The sequence below is a fragment of the Monodelphis domestica genome, chromosome 3 (genome assembly GCF_027887165.1).
Source record: "Monodelphis domestica isolate mMonDom1 chromosome 3, mMonDom1.pri, whole genome shotgun sequence".
In the NCBI taxonomy this organism is placed as follows: Eukaryota; Metazoa; Chordata; class Mammalia; order Didelphimorphia; family Didelphidae; genus Monodelphis; species Monodelphis domestica.
In genome coordinates this window covers 320,592,802-320,616,737 of record NC_077229.1, presented here as the reverse complement: position 1 = coordinate 320,616,737, position 23,936 = coordinate 320,592,802, and the positions used below count along the sequence as shown (strand labels likewise).

At 37.3% G+C, this 23,936-nt stretch overlaps 1 protein-coding gene across 2 annotated transcripts in view; it reads left to right on the top strand.

The window, feature by feature from the left end:
• SLCO5A1 (solute carrier organic anion transporter family member 5A1) overlaps window positions 1-23,936 on the top strand; it is a 423,356-nt gene that overhangs the window by 246,830 nt on the left and 152,590 nt on the right. For both annotated transcript variants that reach the window (XM_016431474.2, XM_056824047.1), the window contains one exon: window positions 267-1,816. In XM_016431474.2, the coding sequence (XP_016286960.1) occupies window positions 820-1,816 (997 nt within the window). In that variant the 5' untranslated portion in view covers window positions 267-819. The remainder of the gene's footprint in view (window positions 1-266; window positions 1,817-23,936) is intronic.

The window sequence follows — 23,936 nt, the reverse complement described above, 5'->3', positions numbered from 1 at the left end:
TATTGTTCTAGTCTAAAGATTGAGCCTGGCAGAAGCCCTTCTCATCCCCCTACGCCTGCAGATTCTGGTCCCGTAGCATTGTCCTACCCCTCTCCTACATTCTCGGGGTGGTCCAGCGGATGCCCTATGCTCCCCATCTCGAGGAAGCCTAACAAAAGCCGCTGGCCTCTCTGACCTCGTTTCATCTCTCTCTCTCTCTCTCTCTCTCTCTCTCTCTCTCTCTCTCTCTCTCTCTCTCTCTCTCTCTCTCTCTCTCTGCCTTGCAGGTTGGAAGTTTTCCCCTCGGGGATTTTGGGAGCTGAAGCAGGGAGGACCGAGCTCCCCTTCCACAGCTTCGCGGGAAAGGAAAGCGGACAAGGGATGCGGAGAAGCCAAGAGAACCTTGCTCAGCGGCAGCCTAGTAGTGGGTCTGTCCCATGTCCCAGCACTGCCCTAATACTTTGCGCCTCTGCGTAACCACGTTGGGGGCCGGAGGGGTCGAGTTGGTTGCCTTTTGAGAGTGAGAGAGGGAGGGGATGCCCCCGGGGCGGGCAAGGCGCCCCCTGCGAGCTGCTGACAAGAGGTGGTATTCGGTCAGGGCTCATTGGAGGACAGCTGGGGGCATGCGGCCCGGAGCCTGCAGGGCTCCCTCTGAGCCCGGGATGCATTTGGCTTCAGTCTGCTAGTTACTATGACCTGCCCTGCAGCTAAGGGTCCCCAGTACCGGTCCCAGGGCACTCCCGCATGGGCCCGGCTTTGGCGCCCGGTGCAGGGTGGCTGAAGAGCTTCAGCAGGGTCCTTGTGTGGGGTCAGTCACTAACTTAATCTGAATTACTTGCCATGGCTGCGCCCGAGGGCGAGAGCTCAATGAAGCTGCAGGTGGGAGAGCAGGAGGGAACAACAGTCCTCCCTGCCCTGGAAGAGGGGAAGCTTGAGACCCGTAGGTCCAAGAGCTTGCCAGTTCTGAACTCCATCTGCTGGCAGGACCCCAGCCTCCGGAGGGCAGACAGAAGGTATAGCTCCTTTAAGAGACCCAAATCAGTCGTTTGCGGTGTTTCATGGGGCACCGAGATGAAGCGAGGTGTAGAGCAGGTTCAACTGGGGCCCAGCCTCTCAGCCTCTTCCCGGACTGTGTTTTCCTGCACTCCTTCCACTTCTTCAGGGATAGCCGGTACCTTAGATTGCAACCACACGGTTGCCATCGGTAAAAGCCTATCGGTTTCCTCCACTCAAGGCCTGTCGGTTTCCTCTACCCTAGCCACCCTACACGGTAGAAGATGCCTCCATGTGATTTTGACGGATTCTCGTTGCTTTTTGGTTTGCATGTGCTTTCTAACCTTTATCCAGTCGTTGATGGTCTCAGGGTACCTCAGCAGTGTCATCACCACCATCGAGAGGCGCTACAGCTTGAAAAGCTCAGAATCGGGCATGCTGGTCAGCTGTTTTGACATTGGGAGCCTGGTTGTGGTCGTTTTCATCAGTTACTTCGGAGGCCGGGGCAGGCGGCCTTTGTGGCTTGCAGTGGGTGGACTCTTCATTGCACTGGGGGCCGCCCTGTTTTCTTTACCTCATTTCATCTCTCCACCATACCAGATTCAAGAACTGAACTCCTCAGTTTCCAACGAGGGTTTGTGTTTGAATGGCAACAGCACTGCCAGGGACCTTTTGGAATCATCTGCCTGTTGGAAGGACTCTGCTGGTAATGATCACTCGCTCTATGTAGCTTTATTCATTGGTGCACAGGTTCTCATTGGTATGGGCTCCACTCCTATATATACCTTGGGACCAACCTATTTAGATGACAATGTCAAGAAAGAAAATGCATCATTGTACCTAGGTAAGAAATTCTTGTGGTCTTTAATGACGTCCAACATAAAAAACATTGACCAAAATTTAAGTTTCCATTTAAGTTTCCTTTTCTTTTAAGAAGTCACCTTTCCTTCTTACTATCATGATTTTTTTTCTTTTTACTACTTGCCTTAGTTTGAAAGGCAATGCTTCACTTTGTGTGTGTGTGTGTGTGTGTGTGTGTGTGTGTGTGTGTGTGTGTGTGTGTGTGTGTGTTACTTTGGTGCTGTTTTCTGGGAATTATTTTGGAATGATGGTGTGTCATCCTGGGTACAGTAAATAAGTTTTCATGATAATTTTTCCATCCCCCAACCACATGGTAAGGATGAAGAGGATAATGAGGATACTGATTTTTCCCCCCATTCAGGTTATGCTCTTTGCTTCTTTTCTCCTCTTTTTTTGCATTGTTTTTGGAGAAAATCTTATCAGTTAGTTGTACTACAAAGCAACTGGTTTAAGGGTCAGTGTGGGAGTGCAGCTGTGAGTTAAATTTTGGATATTTGTTGCTTTTTAGTTCATCCCTCTTAATAGCAGGGATAAGCAATAATTAACTGCAATAAAATTTGCTTTATATACTTATATAAACTTAAACTGTGTATATATATACACATATACACACATATACATATATATGTACACATATTTTCCTTGTGTCCCTGGAAAAAAGTCTTGAATGACAAGTTCATGAAGTTACTTTGAAAAATATTAACTTTTTAATTTTTGAATTATATTATAATCTTGCCAAGCAATGGCTCTTGATATTACTTTTCAGCTTCATGACTGCTACATTCACCCCTCCTTTTTTTTTTTTTTTGCTGAGAGCAGAGAGGAATATATAAGGTGATATTACTTGAAGAATGGTGTGAACTCTGGCAGCTAGTGCAACTGGAAGCCCAATTCCAACTTGACATGGTACTGTAGGTATCTATGCCAGCAGTCAGTTTCAGAGCTTTGGAGTCCTATATATGGAGATTTAGTAAGAGTAGTTGAGGAGGTAAATATGCCCAAAGATTTTATACTGAAGTCTTTTGTTCTTTTCATTGTTATCATTGTGGAGTGACCAAGTCAGGATATTATTTTTAGAAAGTCAACAGTCCTAGAACTCCAAAATATTCATTGGATTTAGTTATTTATGTGTATGAAGGGTCCAAGGTTTTAGAAGTTTCAAAGGCTATTAATAACCATGCAGATGCAATAGGATTATATGATTTTTTCCCCAGAGCAGAGATAATTATTGCCAGAATCTGCTATGGGTGAGGTGTAGAAGTTGTTTTATCATATGAGAGAAAAGACTCCTAGGTTTTATTTTCATTCTCAGAGAAAATATCTGGGGAATAGTAAGGGAATGGTACAGAATGGGTTCACTTGTCCCCTTCCTTGAAATGTCTTAAAACAGGAAAAAAATACTCCAGTTTTTCAAACATTCCATTGGCATGAATGGAGAACCAGCAGCAATGAAACTCCTTTTTGACAATTGAGAAAGCATATCAATATCAAAACAAAAAAGTACAGGGAGATAGACAACTAAGAAAAGTAAATAATAGTCTCTAAAAGATAGACATAGATAAGTGATGCCAGGATTTGTTATATACAGTGTCCTAAACAATTGAAGTTTTATCTGAAGTTTAAACCTCTAGGAAATAGGAAGTAATGGTAGGCCTGAAACTAGGTGATTTAGGCTCAAATCACAGTACGCGAGCAGATGTATGTACACATGCAAATCTTTATAAACTTCAGTTTCCTGTTCTGTAAAATGAGAATAATAATAATAATAATAATAATAATAATATTGGTACTAACTACCTCATAGACTTATTATGGCAAGGAAAATACTATGAAATCTTAAAGTTTATTATGGATAAACTGTAAATCTCAAAATGGGAATACTTATATCAACTTTCAGATATTCAGACCTAGTGCTATTGACTTTGACTGTGACAGATTCTAATATGTAAAGAAAAAAGTCTCCATATGTCTTTTCAAAAGCCAGGCCTAGAGATGGGAGGTCCTAGTTTCTAATCTGGCCTCAGACACTTCCTAGCTGTGTGACTTTAGGCAAGTCACTTAACCCCCATTGCCTAGCCCTTACCACTTTTCTGCCTTAGAAACACAATAGTGGTTCTAAGGCAGAAGGTAAGGGATTTAAAAAAATAAAAATAATAACAAAATTGGGAAAAAGGAAGGCAGTATACAAGGAGGAAAGTGTGCTTTTTAGTGATATTATATTTGGTTTTGTGGTGGTATCCTTTTTTTGGGGGGGACATTTGGGGAAATTTTGGATAAGGCTTTTTACATTATTTGCCTTTAAGAAACCCATAAAAACTGAGATTCCTATTAAGTATATATTCTTTGACAGCAGGCACACAAAATACAGAGAAATCGAAATATATGCTTGAATATTCAGCAGAGCTGTGAGGCCATGTGCAGGAGGAGGCAGAGCTTTGGGAATGATGTTTGAGACCTTGATCAGAAATGTAATCCTTCTCCAAGCCTTTTAAAGGTGATTTTAAGTGTTACCTCAATGAAAAGTCAGAAATAGGTAGAGATTATAGTAATTGGAGCCCATCTGAATATCAGCAAAGTTCAGAGGTTATTGATTATATTTTTGAAATGTCCATGTTCATACTTTAGAGAAAGTGAGTAATCATAGATAAGATGTCAAGTTTTCTCTACTAAACATGTGAAGGTACTAGCTGATCATGTTTTAGTATTCAAAAGTATTCTGAAATTAGGAAAAAAAAACCATCTAGATTAGTATTCATTTTTATATTTTCCAAGTGGGGAGAGAAAAGGTGATGCTTTGGGGGAGAGGAAATGACTGAAACAATTATAGGAAAACCAAGGCCTAAAGAGAAAAAGAAGATTAGGAAAGTTTGTAGGGAAGTTGAATAAAGAACAGAGTAGCAAACTCCTAAACTAAACAGAAAAATTGAAAGCAAATTTGTATCCCCCCATTTTTTAAATGGGTAAGACAGTAAATGTCACCTTAAAATATTTTACAGGTGAACTTTAGTGACAAAGTATTATATTGGTCTCACTGACTTCTCTAATTAAGGGTTAATCCCAACTCCTTATGTTTTCCAATCCCTCTTTAAATTTTGTCTAAAATAGAATAGTCAACCTTCTTGTCTAAGTATGGTAAAGTGAACAAAATTTAACTATTTTTGATGACTGACATTCTTATATTGCTATAGAGTGGTTCTTCTGAACTGTTTCATTCAAATGGACTAGATATGTACAAATTGGGATAAATGTTTAGTGATTTCAGGGAATGAACTCAAAGTTACTACTTACATAGATCCTTGATGTTAATCTATTAATATATTTTTCTCTAAAAATTAGATGAGTTTTTAAAAATTGTGGAATCTTGTTCATTTTAGTCCCTACTGAGAAAACTAGTACATGGTCCTCTCTAGTGAGTTGAAATAAGAGCAACCAGGGAGTGAGTAGATAGAAGAAATATTTGGAGATGATGGGAAGAACAGCATAAAATGATAACAGCTTGGTTTTTGTGCTTCTAAAAACAACACCAGTAGCTTGATCTGTATTAATTAACAGAGATAACTCAATATTTTGAACAATGTTGTTGAAATAATTGTGAGTCTGAGACATACTTGGGACAAGAAATCTGCAAAAGGACAAATTGGGCCCTTTCATCTCTCAATAGCAATTACTGAAATTAATTAATTCTTACAGTGGTTTTCTTTGACTATTAATATGACCAAAAATTAACATTGGTCACAGAGATATTACTAAGGGTAATATCACTGGGGCTTTATACCCAGGGTGTCAACATCTAGGTAGCTTTCTCTTTTCAGTGGTCTCAGTAGCGTTGTCCACTCTGTTGGGCTTTTTCCAACTTGTGACTCTCATTCCTTTCCTGTTACCACCTTCCCCAACTGTCAGGCATCCTGTATTACCTTATTACCCTGTATTACCCTTTCTGCTTCCTCCTTGAGGTTGGCAATCATCAGCCTCTCAACATGGTCTGGGATTAGATTTGTTGGGGGTCAGACTGCCCCCTCCTCTGATACAAATGCAATTTACCAGGATGAATTCTCCTCTCTATCATACCTCAACAAACTGAATTATCTTCACCTACCAGAATTTCTAGTTACAATTTGGGCTAAATATGGGTAATAATAGCACTTCTCAGGTGATTATGTGGATTCAATGAGATAATATTTGTAAAGCACTTAGCATAGTGCTTGGCACATAGTGTTACATAAAATGTTAGCTATTATTACCTCTGTTTTTACAGATAAGAAAATAATTAGGTCAGGTGAAGTGACCATGGAATCAGCCAGAAAGGATCAAAGGAATGTTTTGAATCCAGGTCTTTAACAAGTTTAGTATGATTTACAATATATCTTAGGTTGTCTCTTTGTAGAATGCACATTGGACTGCTACTAGCTAGCTCTTGACCTTGGAAAGTGTACTTCACCTCCACATTAAGTCCCAGTTTCCTCAGCTGTAAAACAAAGAGGTTAGATAGGTCATCTTTCCTTGTGTGATTAATGAGCCAACTACATGGCCTAGTCACTGATGAAAAAGTCTGGCAGAGTTGATTGGAGCAGAAACATGAAGCCAGACACTAAAAAGACATTTGTCACTTGGATTTTCTCTTTCTGAACAGTAGGAAGGTTTAATTTGCTAGCAATGCATTGGCAACCAGAAATTTCAAGCTCTGAGAAAGCATTTTAGGCAGGCTTTTGTGTGTGTGTATGTGTGTGTGTGTGTGTGTGTGTGTGTGTGTGTGTGTTTTAATGTTTTACATTCATTTTTACTGTACCTGTGATTCCAATTGGTAAAAAGAACTCCTGATTAAAAAAAGCAAAACTTTCTACTAGTACAGAATGGTACATTTTCTTCAACTTAGGTTCTTACCTGCTTAGAGCATTGAGAAGTTAAAGGGATGACTATCTGCTTAGGATTTAACAGCCTGTATGTATCAGTTACAGGATTTAAACCCAGGTCTTCCTGATTTCAAGAATAATTTCATTAATGCTATGACATCTTACTTCTCATGCAATAGGATAATACCTTCTAACTGAGATGCTCATTACAACATGATTTCAGCCAGGACAAAATGTGAAGCTAGAAAGAAACACACACACACACACACACACACACACACACACACACACACACACACAAGCAACAAAACATAGCTTGTATGAGACAAACTATTTCTCTTTTTTTTTTGCATTCGTGGTATAGTGGAAAGGACAACTAGAAGATCTCTACTCTTGTCTTGGCTCTACTGATAACTAACTTTATAATCTTGGGAAATATGCATTATCTCTCAACATCTCAGTTTTCTTATCTATAAAACCAGAGGATTGAATTAGATCATGAATTCTTAGTTTGTGTGTGTGTGTGTGTGTGTGTGTGTGTGTGTGTGTGTATTTGTTGGATCCCTTTGGTTGTCTGGTAAAGGCCATAGAACTGAACCAAATGATCCTTAAGGGTTGTTCTTGTAAAATTCTATGATATTTACTTTAAAAATAATTTCTTTTTTCTTTTCTTTTTTGATTTTCTATTATTTCCACAATCACATGCAGAAACAATTTTTTACAATTGTTTTCTGACATTATGATATTTAGATTCTTCCCCTCTTTCCTCCACCCCAACTCCCTAAGGCAGTAAATGGTTTGTGAAAATTCATTTCTAAAAAAGAAGGAATCAGTTGACTAGAGTGCTCTATTATAGATTTGAGGAAGGCAGTATGAGGGTGACAAAGCTAGGTGATGAATTTCTAGAAGTCACACATGAAAACCATTGTTATAACTATCTCATGAGCATATGCTATATATTGTTCCTTCTGGTATAATGTATGTTTCCAGACTGCAGAGTTTTTTTTAAACCCTTACCTTCCGTCTTGGAGTCAATACTGTGTACTTCTAAGGAAGAAGAGTGTTAAGGGCTAGGCAATGGGGGCCAAGTGACTTGCCCAGGGTTACACAGCTAGGAAGTATCTGAGGCCAGATTTGAACCAAGGACCTTCCATCTCTGGGCCTGGCTCTCAATCCACTGAGCCACCCAGCTGCACCCCCCAGAGTTTTTAAAAAAATATTTGTATCTTCAGCACCATATCAGGCACATAGTAGGAATTTAATAAATGCTGACTGATTGATATTCCACATCTTGGTTTAATAGCATTCATTTTTCCATCCATTCAACAACACTAAAATATTAGATTATTATAATTGTTTTAAAATTCAAAATGACCAAGGAATGAACTATATATTCTTTTTATATGTATTGAATGCACCACAGTTTTTCCTAGGAGCTCAACTCAACCATTTTATGTGATACAATGATAGATATTCCTGAAAGATTGTAATGTGTAAGTCCTGTGTAGGAATCAGAATGTCTAAACTTTGGTTCTGATTCTATGACCCTGGGAAATGTGACTTTGTCAAGCCTAATGATAGCTATCTAGAATAAAGTATGGCAAATCCATCTAGTAGGATACTATCCAAGCAACAGGCCTTGTTGTCCTTATTCCACCTGTTCTCTCAGAAGCTTTCTTCTGCTGATTGACCCTAATGTGTACTGAAGTATAGCTCTGACCACTGGTATGAATGATGGTGTGACATGACCTTTTACAATGGTCATCTGATGCATCTCTTGGTTCTTTCTTTAGGTAGCAAAAAATCAATTGATGGTAAAATCAGAAATCATCAGAACTAGAGTTCTGATTGCAGAGGCAAACTTGTCATTATGACATTGACACTATTGCCCAATTTTATCTGTGTGGTCAGGTGTAATATTTGTATTCATGATGTAAAATAGGTGCTCAGAACATGCTTGGTAAGTGAATTGAAGAATTTGTATTTTCAGTAGGGTAGACCAAGTGGGCTCAGAAGTTCCTTCCAATTTTAAGAGGCTGTAATTGAATTACAGAATTGTTAAGTCTTTGAAACACCATTGCATGCATTTGAAAAAACCATTGGTTGTTAAAACTAGGAGGGATTTTACAGATAATCCTTGACTTTTCATCATTAAGAATTACTTGACTGTATCAATCTCTTAATAGGTTTGGTCTTGATATTCAGTTCTGGGTAAGGTAGAGGTTTAAGAGGCGCTTTTTCTTTTTAAATGAAAGGTTGGAAAGAAGTATTATTCAGGTGATTAGGGCAAGCCAATGGGATTCACACATCTTGGACTTTATTATTACTTTTTCAGACTTACTTAATCATTTATAAAATAGGAATAATAATTCTTTTTGTGTAGTGTTTTCACATTTTCAGATGACAGATGATCATTGATGTTTGTCTAGAAATATACCTATGCATCTGTAAATTTTCATCTTGCCACTTCATTTCTGTTGCCAGGGGAACTGACCCGAACTGAACTGAATTACAATCACTTGCTTGTAGGTACAGGTGTAATGCAAGACACCAGCATCTTTTTTTTTTTTTCATTTTAAACATTATTTTATTTGGTCATTTCCAAACATTATTCATTGGAAACAAAGATCATTTTCTTCTCCTCCCCCCCACCCCCTTGCCACCACCTCTTCCACTGGGTATCACATGTGTTCTTGGTTTGAACCCATTTCCATGTTGTTGGTATTTGCATTAGAGTGTTCATTTAGAGTCTCTCCTCAGTCGTATCCCCTTCCCCTCTGTAGTCAAGCAGTTGGTTTCCTCGGTGTTTTTACTCCCATAGTTTATCCTCTGCTTGTGGATAGTGTTTTTTAGATCCCTACAGATTGTTCAGGGACATTACACTGACACTAGAGGAGAATCCATTACCTTTGATTGTACCACAGTGTATCAGTCTTTGTGTATAATGTTTTCCTGGTTCTGCTCCTTTCACTCTGCATCACTTCTTGGAGGTTGTTCCAGTCTCCATGGAATTCCTCTACTTTATTATTCCTTTTAGCACAATAGTATTCCATCACCAACATATACCACAATTTGTTCAGCCATTACCCAATTGAAGGGCATCCCCTCATTTTCCAATTTTTGGCTGCCACAAAGAGCGCAGCTATGAATATTCTTGAAGAAGTCTTTTTCCTTATTGTCTCTTTGGGGTACAGACCCAGCAGTGCTATAGCTGGATCAAAGGGCAGGCAGTCTTTTATTACCCTTTGGGCATAGTTCCAAATTGCTCTCCAGAATGGTTGGATCAATTCACAACTCCACCAGCAATGAATTAATGTCCCTACTTTGCCACATCCCCTCCAGCATTCATTACTTTCCATAGCTGTTATGTTAGCCAATCTGCTAGGTGTGAGGTGATACCTCAGAGTTGTTTTGATTTGCATCTCTCTGATTATAAGAGATGTAGAACACTTTTTCATGTGCTTATTTATAGTTTTGATTTCTTTATCTGAAAACTGCCTGTTCATGTCCCTTGCCCATTTATCAATTGGAGAATGGCTTGATTTTTTGTACAATTGATGTAGCTCTTTGTAAATTTGAGTAATTAAACCTTTGTCAGAGGTTTTTATGAAGATTGTTTCCCAATTTGTTGCTTCCCTTCTGATTTTAGTTACATTGGTTTTGTTTGTACAAAAACTTTTTAATTTGATGTATTCCAGATTATTTATTTTGCATTTTGTGACTCTTTCTAAGTCTTGCTTGGTTTTAAAGCCTCTCCCTTCCCAAAGGTCTGACATGTATACTATTCTGTGTTTGCCTAATTTTCTTATAGGTTCCTTCTTTATGTTCAAGTCATTCACCCATTTTGAATTTATCTTGGTGTAGGGTGTCAGGTGTTGATCTAGACCTAATCTTTCCCACACTGTCCTCCAATTTTCCCAGCAGTTTTTATGAAATAGTGGATTTTTGTCCCAAAAGCTGGGGTCTTTGGGTTTGTCATATACTGTCTTGCTGAGGTCACTTACCCCGAGTCTATTCCACTGATCCTCCTTTCTGTCTCTTAGCCAGTACCAAATTGTTTTGATGACCGCTGCTTTATAATATAGTCTGAGATCTGGGACTGCAAGGCCCCCTTAAGACACCAGCATCTTTTAACAAAACACAAAATCTTCCTGATACTTTTTTTGGTATAATTTTCAATGAAATAATGAGCTTCATTTTTAACTACACACAATTTTAAAATTAGGATGTCCAGTTTAGTTTTATAGTTATCCAAGTCATCTTTATTATTTCAATGGTATAATAAAATCCTCAAAACATAGTTTATTTTCATTAAAAATATGCCATGTAGCACTTCATTTAGGAATAATGATTTGGTATACATATGTTTCTGCATGTGCAATGACTACCTTTTCCTACTGGATAATGTTTCCTTTCTTGATTCTAATGACACTGTTCTCTTGGGGTGTGTTTTTTAGCTTTTTTTGACTTTTCTTTCTTAGTTTCCTTTGCTAAATCTTCATCCATGCCATGCCTGCTAATGTTTCTAAGGCTCTTGAGCTCTGTTCTCTTGTCTTTCTATTCTTTTTGACTTGGCAAACTAATAAGCTGCTGTGGGTTCAATGATAATCTCTATGTAAATGAGGCCTAGACCGACTTATCCACCTTTGGTCTGTTTCCTGAACTCAAATCTCTTGTCATCATTTGTCTGTTGGGCATTTTGAAATGAATGCCCTCTGAGCAACTGAACCGCAGCATGCCTGAAACAGAAATCATTATCTTTCTCCTCAAAACCTCTTCTTTTCTGAACCTCCTCCCTATTTTGGTTGATGACACAATCATCTTCACCCAGGTTTACACTCATATTAACCTCAATTTATCATTCTCAGCCAACCCACATAAATCAGTTACCAAATCACAGCTTTCTCCACCATAATTCTTGGGTGTGTTCCCTTCCCTCCTCTCACAGCGTCCACCTTAGTTCAGCACCTCACAACTCTCATCTTGACCATTGCTATAACCTAATGAGCTGCCTTGACTCGTCTTCCTCATTCCAATCTATTTTTCATACAGCTGCAATAGATATTATCTATAATGTATATAAAATAATAAAGAGTAGGTTTGACAGTGTCACCCCCTTCTCTAAAATCTCCATTGTATCCCTATCCTAGGATCAAATATAATCTCCTTTGTTTAGCATTTAAAGCTTTTTATAGCCTTACTCCTTCCTAATATTCTAGTCTAGTATTCTAATAGTCCTCCCCATGTTTCACATATACAGTGCTCCATACTCCAATCTCTGTACCTTGGCACTGACTGTCCCAAATACCTGTCATGTTCTCTCGACATGCTCCTGATTTAGAGTCTCTGTTTTCCTTTGAGACTCAGCTCAAATCTCACCTTCTGCAGGAAGTCTTTGCTAGTCCCTCCACATGCTAGTGTCTATGGCTCTAAGGTTACCTTTCATCAGCTCTGTATGTGAATACCCACAAATGTATGAATTTCATTGATGGAGGGAGCTGTGCTCCCTCTACCAATGCAGATGAGCACTGGTTCCACCAATTATAGTCTTACAGCTGTCTGGGGGCCACTGAGATGTTAAGTGACGCATATAGTTATTATGTGTGTGCAATGGGAAGGACTTGGAACCTGCATCAAGACTCTGAAGCAAGCTCTCTTCTATGCTATCCTGCCTCTCTTTTAGGAGATTAATATTCCATTAAAAGTTGGTAATAATATCAGTTCCCCTTTGTTTCAAGATTTCCCCTTTCAGATACATATATTGTTATTTTTTGCTTAGATTCCATAGGTACTCTTTGGAGGCTGATTTCTTAAGTCTAGAAAAAGTTAGGGGATTTCCAAATAAGTGAACAAATACTCCACAGAAATCTTCTTCTCTCTTTTTTGCTTCTACCACTTGAATTTTGGCAAATAATTCTTTAGAATTCAATTCTTTAAGATGTCTCAGTTATGTAGTCATAGTGTATAGTATGTCTATTAAAACTTTATAGATTGCCAATCTATAATTTGACATACCTCAATCCTAAATTTTGGTATGATTTTGGATAAATATTCAACTTCTCTGGTTCTCATTTGTCTCATATGTAAAATGAAGGGGTTGGATAAGGTGATCTGGAAGGCTCCTTCTAGTTCTAGATCTTTCTAATGTTAATGGGGCAAGCTATTACTGATTTTATAAATTAATATAGATCAGGCCTGAAGTATAAATGGCCCATGTCCTTAGCTTTTATTTTTTTAAATAGAGTGGGATCTCTGTCTCAAAAACTACATTTAATGACTCTGTATTGACTGTGGACACTGGTGCCCATCTGTTGGGTAGGACCTGAGCCCGTCTGAAAGCAAGACATGTTAGCATCATTAGGTCAGGGACAGCAAACAGTGATGTTCTTGGCTGGGCAGTATGAGTAATGTCGAAACTCTCTTCTGGAGGGAGTTCCCTCTGAGTGACTGGAATGCTGCATTGATTTCTTCATGCTTCCTTATGCTTACTCACATGTATTGATGTTTAACAGACAAAGTAAAGATTGTTTACAGAGAGGAGAAAGACCAAGACTTTGGAGGCATAAATGGCTTCCAAATTAGATGATTTTTCTACTGACTGGAGAAATATGTTAAGAACTTCAGAGTACGGTCAAATGTAATTGGCTAAGGAGCACGGGAAAAGAAGTTTAAATAGAATCTATATCCTTATCTAAGAGAGGGGCAACTCATAGATTACTTTTTGTTTTTGTTTTTAATTCTTTCTAGACTATAAATCTCCTGGGGTCTCCCTCTGTGAGTCTACTAGTTTTGTAAGTAAAATTGGCAATCTGTAGAGACCTTTGTGACTTAGGGTAGGTGGATGGCTCTTGGGAGACAGTGTGGTATGTTATAAGTAATCTAGAGTAAAGATGACAAGACTTGGGTTTTATTGATTTAAAAAAAATATATATATGTATATTATGATCTCAACTTTCTAACTATTTTACCTACTTCCTGACCCTATAGAACTTTCTCCAGTTACAAAGTACATATAGTTAATTAAAATAAACAAACTCTTGGCTATATTTGATGATGCAGGCCTCATTCCACACCATTAGTCTGCCACTTCCTACCAAGAGGAAGGCCTCTAAGAGTTGAATCCCAGCTCTACTACTTAGTAGCCATGTCACTAGGGGGAAGTCATTCTACTTTCTGAATTTGTAAAATGGGGACAATAATGCTTTCACTTTTAACAGATTTTTGAGGAAAGTGCTATGGAAATTGTAAAGACCTCAACAAATAAGAATTGTTATGATTTATTGGTTTACCCAGAGAGCTATTTTTTCTGTCTTTTGCACTACAAAGGAAAAGAAGGATTATGATTGTTCATAGGCACTGTGAATCTGATATCTCAGTAATACAGATTTATGCCTCACTTATAGTTCACTGCTTGCCACTTTTCCATTACTGGAAAATTGTGTGCAGGCACCCCGTGGGAGGCAAAGTAGCCAGCAAAGGTGTCTACAGTATTTCTAGGAGCCAATCTTGCACTAGTATGCAGAAGACATAATAATTATATTTATCTAATAATAATGTTGATAATTATGATCTTGTTAACTAGCCTTGATGAGGCATGGCAATGAAATGCTCTCTCCAAACTAGTTTTAATTGACTCAAGTGATTTGGTGACCTTTTTTTCCAGTTCCTTCCAGGAGACTTGTCTACAGTCTGATACATTACTTGTCTTTCTTTCTTTATAGATTACTTGCCTATCCCTTCTTTATATGGCAATCAAAATTTTTACACTTGTTTCATTAGCAATTGCATTTCAGCCAAAAATAATTATTTTCCCTCTGTGGTGTTGACAGTTTTCTATATACTTAGTCATATGGTTATTACATGTCCTTTAGATGTAATTTATGATCACCAGGGCATAAATTTAGAGCTATCATATTGGAGAGTTTCCATTCCAACTCCCCACATTTTAGAGATGATGATTAAGCCCAGAAATTTAAATGATATGCCCAAGTTTACAAAGTTGGTAGAAAGTGATAGGGCCAGAAGTCAACTTTGGATCCTTTTGCTTTCAAATACTGCAATCTTTGCTTCCCCCAATAGGCTTATACTCGGTTACTGCACATTTTAAAAATTAATCACTTTAGTAGTCCTGTATGGTGAGATACTTATTTCCTTTCTCTGTGTGAGATATTTGTTTTTCTTCCTTACATATGTACATATGTATATATATCTTTCTATATGTCTTAAATTCATATGAATTTACACCTCAGATTTTTTTTCCAGAGGTAGGAGAGAGTTAGTGCTCATGTTATAAAAAGATTTTGTCTTACAGAAGACAAAAGACAAAACGAACCAGAAGGTTCGTTTAAATGTGGAGCTCTTGTGGTACAGATGATTCTCATCATATTTAAACCTAAGGCAGGTATATATGTTCTTTGTATAGAACAATCACTCCACATTTCTGGTTACCTTAAGTTTTCTACCCTCCCTTATGCTTCTACTTGAGGCTTCTTTTCTCCCTTTCATCCTCTCTTCACTTTGGGTATTGCCTGAAACCATCACTTGTACCCTCTACTTGGGTGCTAATCAACTTTCCTCATCTTGTCTTAGTGTTATTTGTGACCCAGCTGGCAATATTGGCTGTGATGTAATGGGAAAAGGGAGAAGGTACTTTGATATTTTGTTCTTGTCACATGAATGGCACATGCCCCTTCCTAGTATTTCATGTTCTCAGTAATGTCTTATATGACACTTCTCATGAGAAATTATTATTGGTAGCATACCCTGACCTATGTGGGATTCTTGTACATCTTTCCATTGCCCTTTGAATTTTTTGCTATTTTAATTGTTCAGATGTTGAGGTAAGAATATTAAAGAGAGAGACCTCTGTGATAGGAAACAGTTGGCATCATGGAAAGCATCATAAAGTTACCCTAATGCAATCCAAATTGATCTTCTCTTACTCGATATTTGGTCCAAGTTACTGTTTGTCTCCAGTACTTTATCAGGATTGACATTTTGATAGAACTAATTCAAAGGATTGTCCTCATAATTCAGTGTTGTAGACTGGATAGTATGTAGTTTTCATCCACTTTGTTTTTCAACTTTTAGTGGTTTGTCTACTTTTTTTTTCATATTGCTATGGAATTCACTGAAGAAACTTTGCCAATATTGGGCACCTAGTAAATGTTTATTGAGTGAAATTGAATTAGACCAGCAGACAACCTTTTAAGAATAACAAAAAAAGAAATTAAGAAAATCATGAGATTTGTTCTAGGGATTAGATAGAAGAATAACCTTGAAAAAAAGCAGAAGTGCCAGGAGTTCTGGTGACCCAGAGGAACCAGTTTACTCTGCTAAGATGGCCTTACTTCCCATTTAGCCACTTTGCTCTCATCTCTGTCCACTGCAATCCCTTTCCTAGACCAAAGGCATTTATCTTCAGCGGGTAAAAGAGGAATTCTTGTTCCTTTTGCAGAGGGTTATGGGTTCCCCCCACCCCCCAAGACTGAGTTTCCCTATATGACCCACACTGGAAACGTAGCAGCCACTCATGTGCTTAGTCCCAAACTGATCAGCACAAAAGTTTTAACCTAATTCAGTTTATCCAGGGTATATGGTTTGCTCCTTTTAGGCAACCTGGTGGGTGGGCCTCTGCTCCTAGAGGTTTCTCTTGTTATTTGTAGAAACCCAATTGACTTTAGTTACTGCAATTCATAACTCCTGAATTTAAGCAACCACCCAGCCTTAGCCTTCTTAGACTGGTGACTACAAATGTGAACCACCATCCCTTGGTAGAGGTTGTGATTCTGAGTGTACTTTCTCATAGAAATGTTACTAAATGTTGTGGTTAGGTCCTATACAATGCTGGATAGATTTGATGGATTAAAAAAGAGTTTTGTGGGTTGACCTGGGAAATGATCATGTATAACATCGCTTTCCCTGTGTAACCTGGGAACTATTTTATACATAACCCATTATTTGATCCACAAATGTTTAATGTGCATGGGACTTTCCAGTTATGCACATCTATTACATAAATTGACACATGGCACTATAATTTGTAGTTTTCCTCAATGACTAAAAAAACGACTTATTCTCCATCCTTTTAAGTTTGTCTTTCCCTCTTTTATTTGTGATTCCAATTTGATGGCTCTTCATATTGCCACTAGTAAAGTTTACTACCCATCATATGATTTTCCATTTAGACTTTTCCTAACTTCCAAATGTCATTTATTCATCATTATTCTGTCTTAATGTCCTCCTACTTATTTATAGGAGTTTTTTGGCTATTCCATGGTGAAGTATTATTTATGTCTGTTAATTTAGTAATTCAACCCCTCCCCCCCAAAAGAATCTTTTGTATCATGGGATTTTTGTTTTAGAAAAAAATGACTAGACTTTTTATTGTTTGTCATTCTATTATCATTCATTTATAATTTTTCTTTTGCCTTTTTTGAATTATCTTAATCAATTTATTTAAACATTTATTAAGTTGATATTACATATAGGAATAAAGTTTTATACACAAACATAAATGAAAGAGGGCAGACCTATCCCCTCCTTCCTCCTGTTCAATTGTTGGGTCCCCTCCAAACTTCACAAATAAATGTCATATGAATTTAAGCTTCTTTGGTAGAATAAAATCATTTGCTGGCAGAGACCAGACTGTTTTTGTGTTTGTATACACATCGTCTAGCACAGGGTCTCATCTACTATAGGCACTTAATATATATTTTTGAAATGAGTTTTTATTTAAGAGAAATATGGAGTCCAGTAAGCCTTCTGGTAACTTCCTCTCCTTCACTAGCCTTGCCTATTTTGTAACAAAGGACACCTTAGCCCTTTATAACTCTAATGCACCTATCTTGTAACAATTTGTAGGATAGCTCTCAGTGTTGGGTCCTTATAACTCTTATTAGACTAAGTTTTATGGAAATAGGGATAATATGTTATCTAAAATTTGTGCCTTCCCCAGTGACGAGTGAAATACTTTATACAAGGAAACAATGTTGAATGAATGAATATGTAGAATAGATTTATTATACTTAATTATATCTCTTTCCTTTTTGCTAAGATTTAGACTCATCTTTCCAAGCTTATTGAACATTACTTCTCCTCATACATTCTTTGTTCTTGCCCAATGGCCATCTTGCTATTCTTCATACAGGGCCCCTCATCTTTTACATACCTCTATGCCTAATGACATCATTATAGGCTTCTCAGAATTCACTCCCCCCTTAGTTATGATTCTTAAATTTTCAGTTTCTTACAAAGCTCCATTTAAACACCATATTTTTTTAGCCCTTTCCAAATCTCTTAAGAAGCTAGCCTTCAAAAGTTTATCTGTTTCTTATGTTGTATATTTTGCATACTCTATATTATAATATAGGGTAGTGAGGTGGTATAGTAGAGTGCTAGGCCTGGAGTCAGGAAGTTAAGTCTTCCTGAGTTCAAATATGACCTCAGACACTTATTAGTTGTGTAACCCTGGGCAAGTCACTCAATCCCATTTGCCATAGTTTCTTCTTCTATAAAATTAGTTGGAGAAGTATGGAAAAGTACTTTGATATCTTTGTCAAGAAAACCTCAAGTGGGGTAATAGAGTCAGATATCACCAAAAAATGATTGAATGGCAACTACAAAGGAGGAAATGCCTTTCAGGCATAGGGAATGGTGTGAGCAAAGGAAGTAGAAGTATAATTGGCCCAATTTGCCTGGAATGTGTGGTCTATGGAGAGGCATAATAGGAATTAAGAATGGAAAAATCATTTGATCATTCAGTTAAGCAGCATTTATTAAGTGCCTACTCTGTGCCAGAAAAGGAGTTAGGAATTGATTGACAAATAGGGAGCCACTGAAGAATTTTAAGCCCATTTATTTTCTTTAAAATATTAATATGAGGGGACAGCTAGGTGGCTCAGAGGTTGTATATGATGACCTCATGAAATTTCAATTGTTTTCTTAGATTATGAGCTCCTTGAGGGCAGAGCCTGACTTTTCATTATTGTATATCTAATACTTTGCAGAGTGCTTCGCACATGGTAGGTTCTTAATAAATATTTATTGACTTAGTATTATGAACAACTTAGCTTGGTAGTTCCAACACTGCATTGCTTGTCTTTATCCTCTTCTGAACTTATTTCTGTCTTCTTCTTTATATGATCTTAATGTACCACTGATATGCTTCTCTTTCCTTTTTTTCTCAATTAGGGATCTCTATCATTCACCTGTAAAACATCCCCCTAAAAAGAAATCTACCCTTATAACAAATAAATATAGGCAGACAAAACAAATCCAAATATTGACTGAGTCTGAACATGTATGTCTCATCCTATATCTCTAATCAACCCCCTTTTTGCTAGCAGATGCTAAATCTGATTCATTATCTGTCTTCTGTTGATTGTGATTGGTCATTGATCGTATCTGTTGTATTTCACAGATTTCAAGAAGCTTGCAGCCTAGAGCTAAAAGGGAGACTTACCATAAGGGAGAGCAATATATCCTTTCCAGTGGCAGTGGTAATATTGATTTGATTCCAAAACTGGAAGAGTAGTTGTAGTGAAGTTAACCATGTATGGAACAGGCAAGATGGCTTGTATATAAATTGGAACATGACTAGGGCTGGTTAGATATGGTGAATCATGTGAGTCATTTACCAATCATCACAGTTTAGTCCATAGGGCTGACTGAAAATATTGAGTTTAAAGAGCCAATGGGACATCCATTTGAGGGTGTTCCAAAAGCAGATGGAGAAGCATATCTCAAACATGGAGAAAAATTAGAGTTAAAGGATTTAGAATAGCAAGACTTTAGATAGCATATATTCTAACCTCAATTTGATTCAGTTCATTTCAGTGGAATTCAGTTGAGTGTAATATTGTGCTACAAGGCTCAGATAACTTTTATTTTCTCTGATTTCTGATTTATGCCTACTGGATTATCTATTAATTTACCCTTTGTCTTTATAAGTAAAATAACCTTGGTTAAAGCTCAGTTCTGATAATGGAAACAAATGATGGGTACTGGGTGTAAAGTCTCACAATGGCGGCCGTAGGGTTTGGGAGGGTCAGGTTAAGGGGCACTAGGATAGTAATGGTGTACTTATGGTATGGGTGCCAAAGATGGCACATAGAGCACTCTCTGTGGTCATATGGCCATACCACACCCCCTCCCTAGAATTCATTATTAGAAAGGCATAGGGACTCAGGTGGAGTTGCTCCCTTCCCCCTCTCCACCTCACCTGTCGACACTTTTTTTCTAATGGTCACTGGGGGTGGGGGTAGGCATGGCACTCAGCTTGGGAGGTGGGGCCTGGCACTTCATCTCCAAAAGATTCGCCATCACTGGACTATGATGTGTAAGAAGGAAACAATTAAACTGCCCTTCACTTATATTAGTTTAACAATCCCTTTAGTTACTTTTTAACTGTGGGATTTTCAAATATGTGTATTATTATAGTGTATTTTACCATATTAATCATAACTTTCATATTTACCCAGTTACAAATGTAGGACAATTATGATGATAGAAAGATTAGTCCTTAGTTAACCATGATAGATAAGGAGAGAGTTAGCTTAAGAGCTTCTGTTATCAACCTTAGAATGTTAAGTACACAGCTTTACTGAATCCTGATTCTGGATGAAGATAGAAATAATCATTAAGTCAGTTGTAGATACTAGTAGTATTTGCTTTTATAAGAATTTATGTCAATAATAGGATCCTCTGATTCTCTGGTCCAAAGAGATGACTGATTTATCTTTAAGTCTCTTCCCATATTCATTGTGATGGGTTGAGTCAAAGGGTATTAGTTATTGGATTGATAAAATGCTTGAACTTTATACTAGAATTTATTAACTATTAGCTAACAGTCTGAACATTTAGTTTTGTTAATCATTGATGTGACTTAACTGTCAAAAGCCTATAAAAATAAACAGTGAACATATAAATGATGTCTTTGCAACAGACTGGGCATGATGAGACTTCCAACTATTTCACAAATAAAATTTAGACATTTTCAGCTCAGAGTTATGACCCAAAGATTTCTTAATGTTTTACAACTATTTCCACTAATATAGAAAGCATTACCTCTATTCCTTCTTTTCCCGGTCAACCTTTGTAAATCCCCTATAAACAATCCATTCATCATGTTGGCATCTTTCATCTGGGTCTTTTGGTATTTTGTGGTCTGAAGTTAAGCACTAAGGCTATCCACCTCTTGTTTACTTTTCCTATATCATAAGTCATTCTCCTTTTGACACCCTTGTGTGTCATACATGTCTTGAATGATATCTTTTTATCATACCTAGTCCTACCTGGTGTACAATGAAATATGAGTACCAAGTAAGTGCTGCAGAAAATAGTTACTTTAAGAATTCAGAGAAAAGATCATTGTAGTCTGGACTATCCAGAGAAGAAAGGTCTAAAAAGAGGAGATGGACCATAATGGATGGATAGAATTCAGACAGGGGAAGAAAAGTGAAAGACTTCAAGGTATAATAATAGAGCAAAGCAAGATTAGGATATAGTGAGTAGCTCAGTCAGGGTAGAGCAGATAATTTGTGTAGGAATATAACACTTAGTCTGCAAGCATTTATTAAATACCTTCTATGAGCCAGGCTCTGTAAGCACTGGGGATAGAAAGTCCATCTCTGCCTTCAAAGAGATTAACAGTTTACTGGAGGAGGCAACAAAAATCCAAGTATGTACAAACAAGATATACCTGATAAATTGGGGATAATTAATGGGAAAACAAAAGAAGGAAACATTAAGAGGGACTGAGGGGTTTCTTATAGAAGGTTGGATTTTAGCTGAGTCCTGAAGTCAGGGAAGCCAGGAGGTAGAGGTAAAGAGGGAGAACATTCCAGTTATGGGGTCAGCCAATGAAAATGTCCATAGTTGGGAGACTGAGTGTTTTGTTTGAGAACAAGAAGGGATTTCAATATCACTGGAGTGGAGGAAAGTACAACGTAAATAGACTAGAAAGGTAGAAGAGGGGGGGTCAGGTTAAAAGACACTTTGATTGCCAAACAGAGGATTGTACCTTTGATCGTAGAGTTGATAATGTGCTAGTTAGCAGAAGATAAAGTAGAGATGGTAGCTTGGTGCTGGATTATGGAAGACCTTAAATGCCTGAAGAACAGGGAAGGGGTGGGGGAGTAATAAACAAACAGTTTTTAGGTAATTACTAATGTAACTGTAAATATGAGATCTATTTTGATTTCCTCCCAGAGGAATTAAAGCACACAAATATTTACATTCTTATATAAATCAACTAAAAATACATAAAATAATTGCCATTACTTGGTAGAATAGCTCAATGGTTCTCTTTAGACAGAATGAAGGAAATGGAAAGATTGGTCTCATGTGTGCCTGAAGTCAACAAGAAACATAATTTCATGGGATGCTTGGTCATCTCTCCTGATAAGTGTAAGAAAAAAGATTATGAAAGTAGTTGCAGCTCATGCACTGACTTGTGTGGCAAAGGATGAAGTAGCAAAGATACTTTGTTACCTCTTTGGTCTGTTGTGTACAGTGTTGCCAGATCAATATTCATAAAACTCTCTTTGCAATGTCATTCTCTACTTCAGAAACCTTCAAGAATTTTCCATTTTGGACAGAGAGCTTGACTAGTCTAGCATGCCTGATTTGACTCCAATTTACCTTTCTGCTTTCTGGTACTGTCTTGAACTATTTACCTTTCCAAATCCTTATCTTAAGACCATTATATCTAGAACTTTTTTGTGTCTGGACTTTTTTTTTCTCTTGCCTTATTCTATCCTATCTGCACGTAATGCTTCTCTTCTTGCTGTGTATCCAGATTCTTGGTTTTCAGGATTCCACTTAAATTCCTTTAGCTCTGTTCCGAAGTCTTCCTACACCAATTGTTTGCTTTCTTCTATAAACTCCTATCCCTTTCATTTCATAATCATATACTTCATATACATTTTATTGAACTTTTATTAAAAATTCTGAATTGTAAATTCAATTCTTTTCATGTGATAGGATAATAAAAACTGGGATTTGGAAGCAGAAATGAAATTGATATTTCTTTAGTTCAATAATTTCATTTTATAGACATGAAAACAGAGATACACCATTCTATTACTCTCTTGTGCAATTTTATAATCTCTTACAGTGACAATATAGTGCCTTGCACTTAGTAGGCATTAAATATAATACTAATCGATTAATTAGGAAACTTTATATCAGAGAGAATATTTAAGTAGGATAAAGAGGTTTTGTTCTTTTACTAAGCAAAGTTATATTTCAGATATAGGTATTTCCTTGCCAAATATATTTATATGTCTTCTATTTATAACAAAGTTTAGGCCTGGGAGAATGAGCTACTTTCAATAGCCAGATCAATATCTCCTTGACTATTTCTCAAAGAAAGCAGTAGCAAAGGTATCCCTTAATTCACTCATTAGTGGCAAATCAGTAGGTTGCTGAAAGAAGGGATTTCTTTAACAACAACAGTTCAAGTACAAGTAAGTTTAGGTTGGAAGAATTGCTATGCCCAGATGACTCTTCAGTTATCCCGGGCTAAACTGATCTGGATGCCAGTAGCATTTGTGTATGGCTGTCAGAGCAGCATTGCAGATCTGGGGGGGGAGGGGGGAGGGGGGAGAGGAGTGACATTTTACAGATGAGAAGAGAAATTTAAACACTTAAAGTGTTTAGTATCCTTTATGAATTTGATTTTGTTTTTATGGATGAATTTTTTTTAAAAGCACTAATAATAAATGATATTTTATTTAAATAACAAGGAACCACCACAAAACACCATGGTTAATCAAATCACAATAGAATTGGAAGGGGTCGGAGAAAATACATTTTTTTCTTCAAAGTTGTCTTTTGTATCACACTCTTCATTTTGGGTAGATTCTTTCTCACTAATGGATCATGTATGGGATATGGGATTATGGAAATAAATAATTCATGTCTTCACCTTTGATTTCTTTTCAGTCTGCAGTAGCTACCTTATATCACTTTCTGAGGACTCAGTTCTCCTTATACCAGTTTCTGAAAAATGAAGTAATGATTCTTAAGCAATGTCAGTGTCAATTCTACTTGCTTACAATTTTAAGTTGAAGGGTTGCTGATGTTTATAAGAATAGTCTTTCTAAAAGATTTGAAATTGGATGCTACGCGTCACTGGTTTTTGTAGTTTATATAATCATTGATCTGGGTCTGGAAGGGACTTTGGGGGCCATATAGTTCAACTTACTCATTTTATAGATCAGGAACCTGAGGCCCAATAGGTGTCTTGTC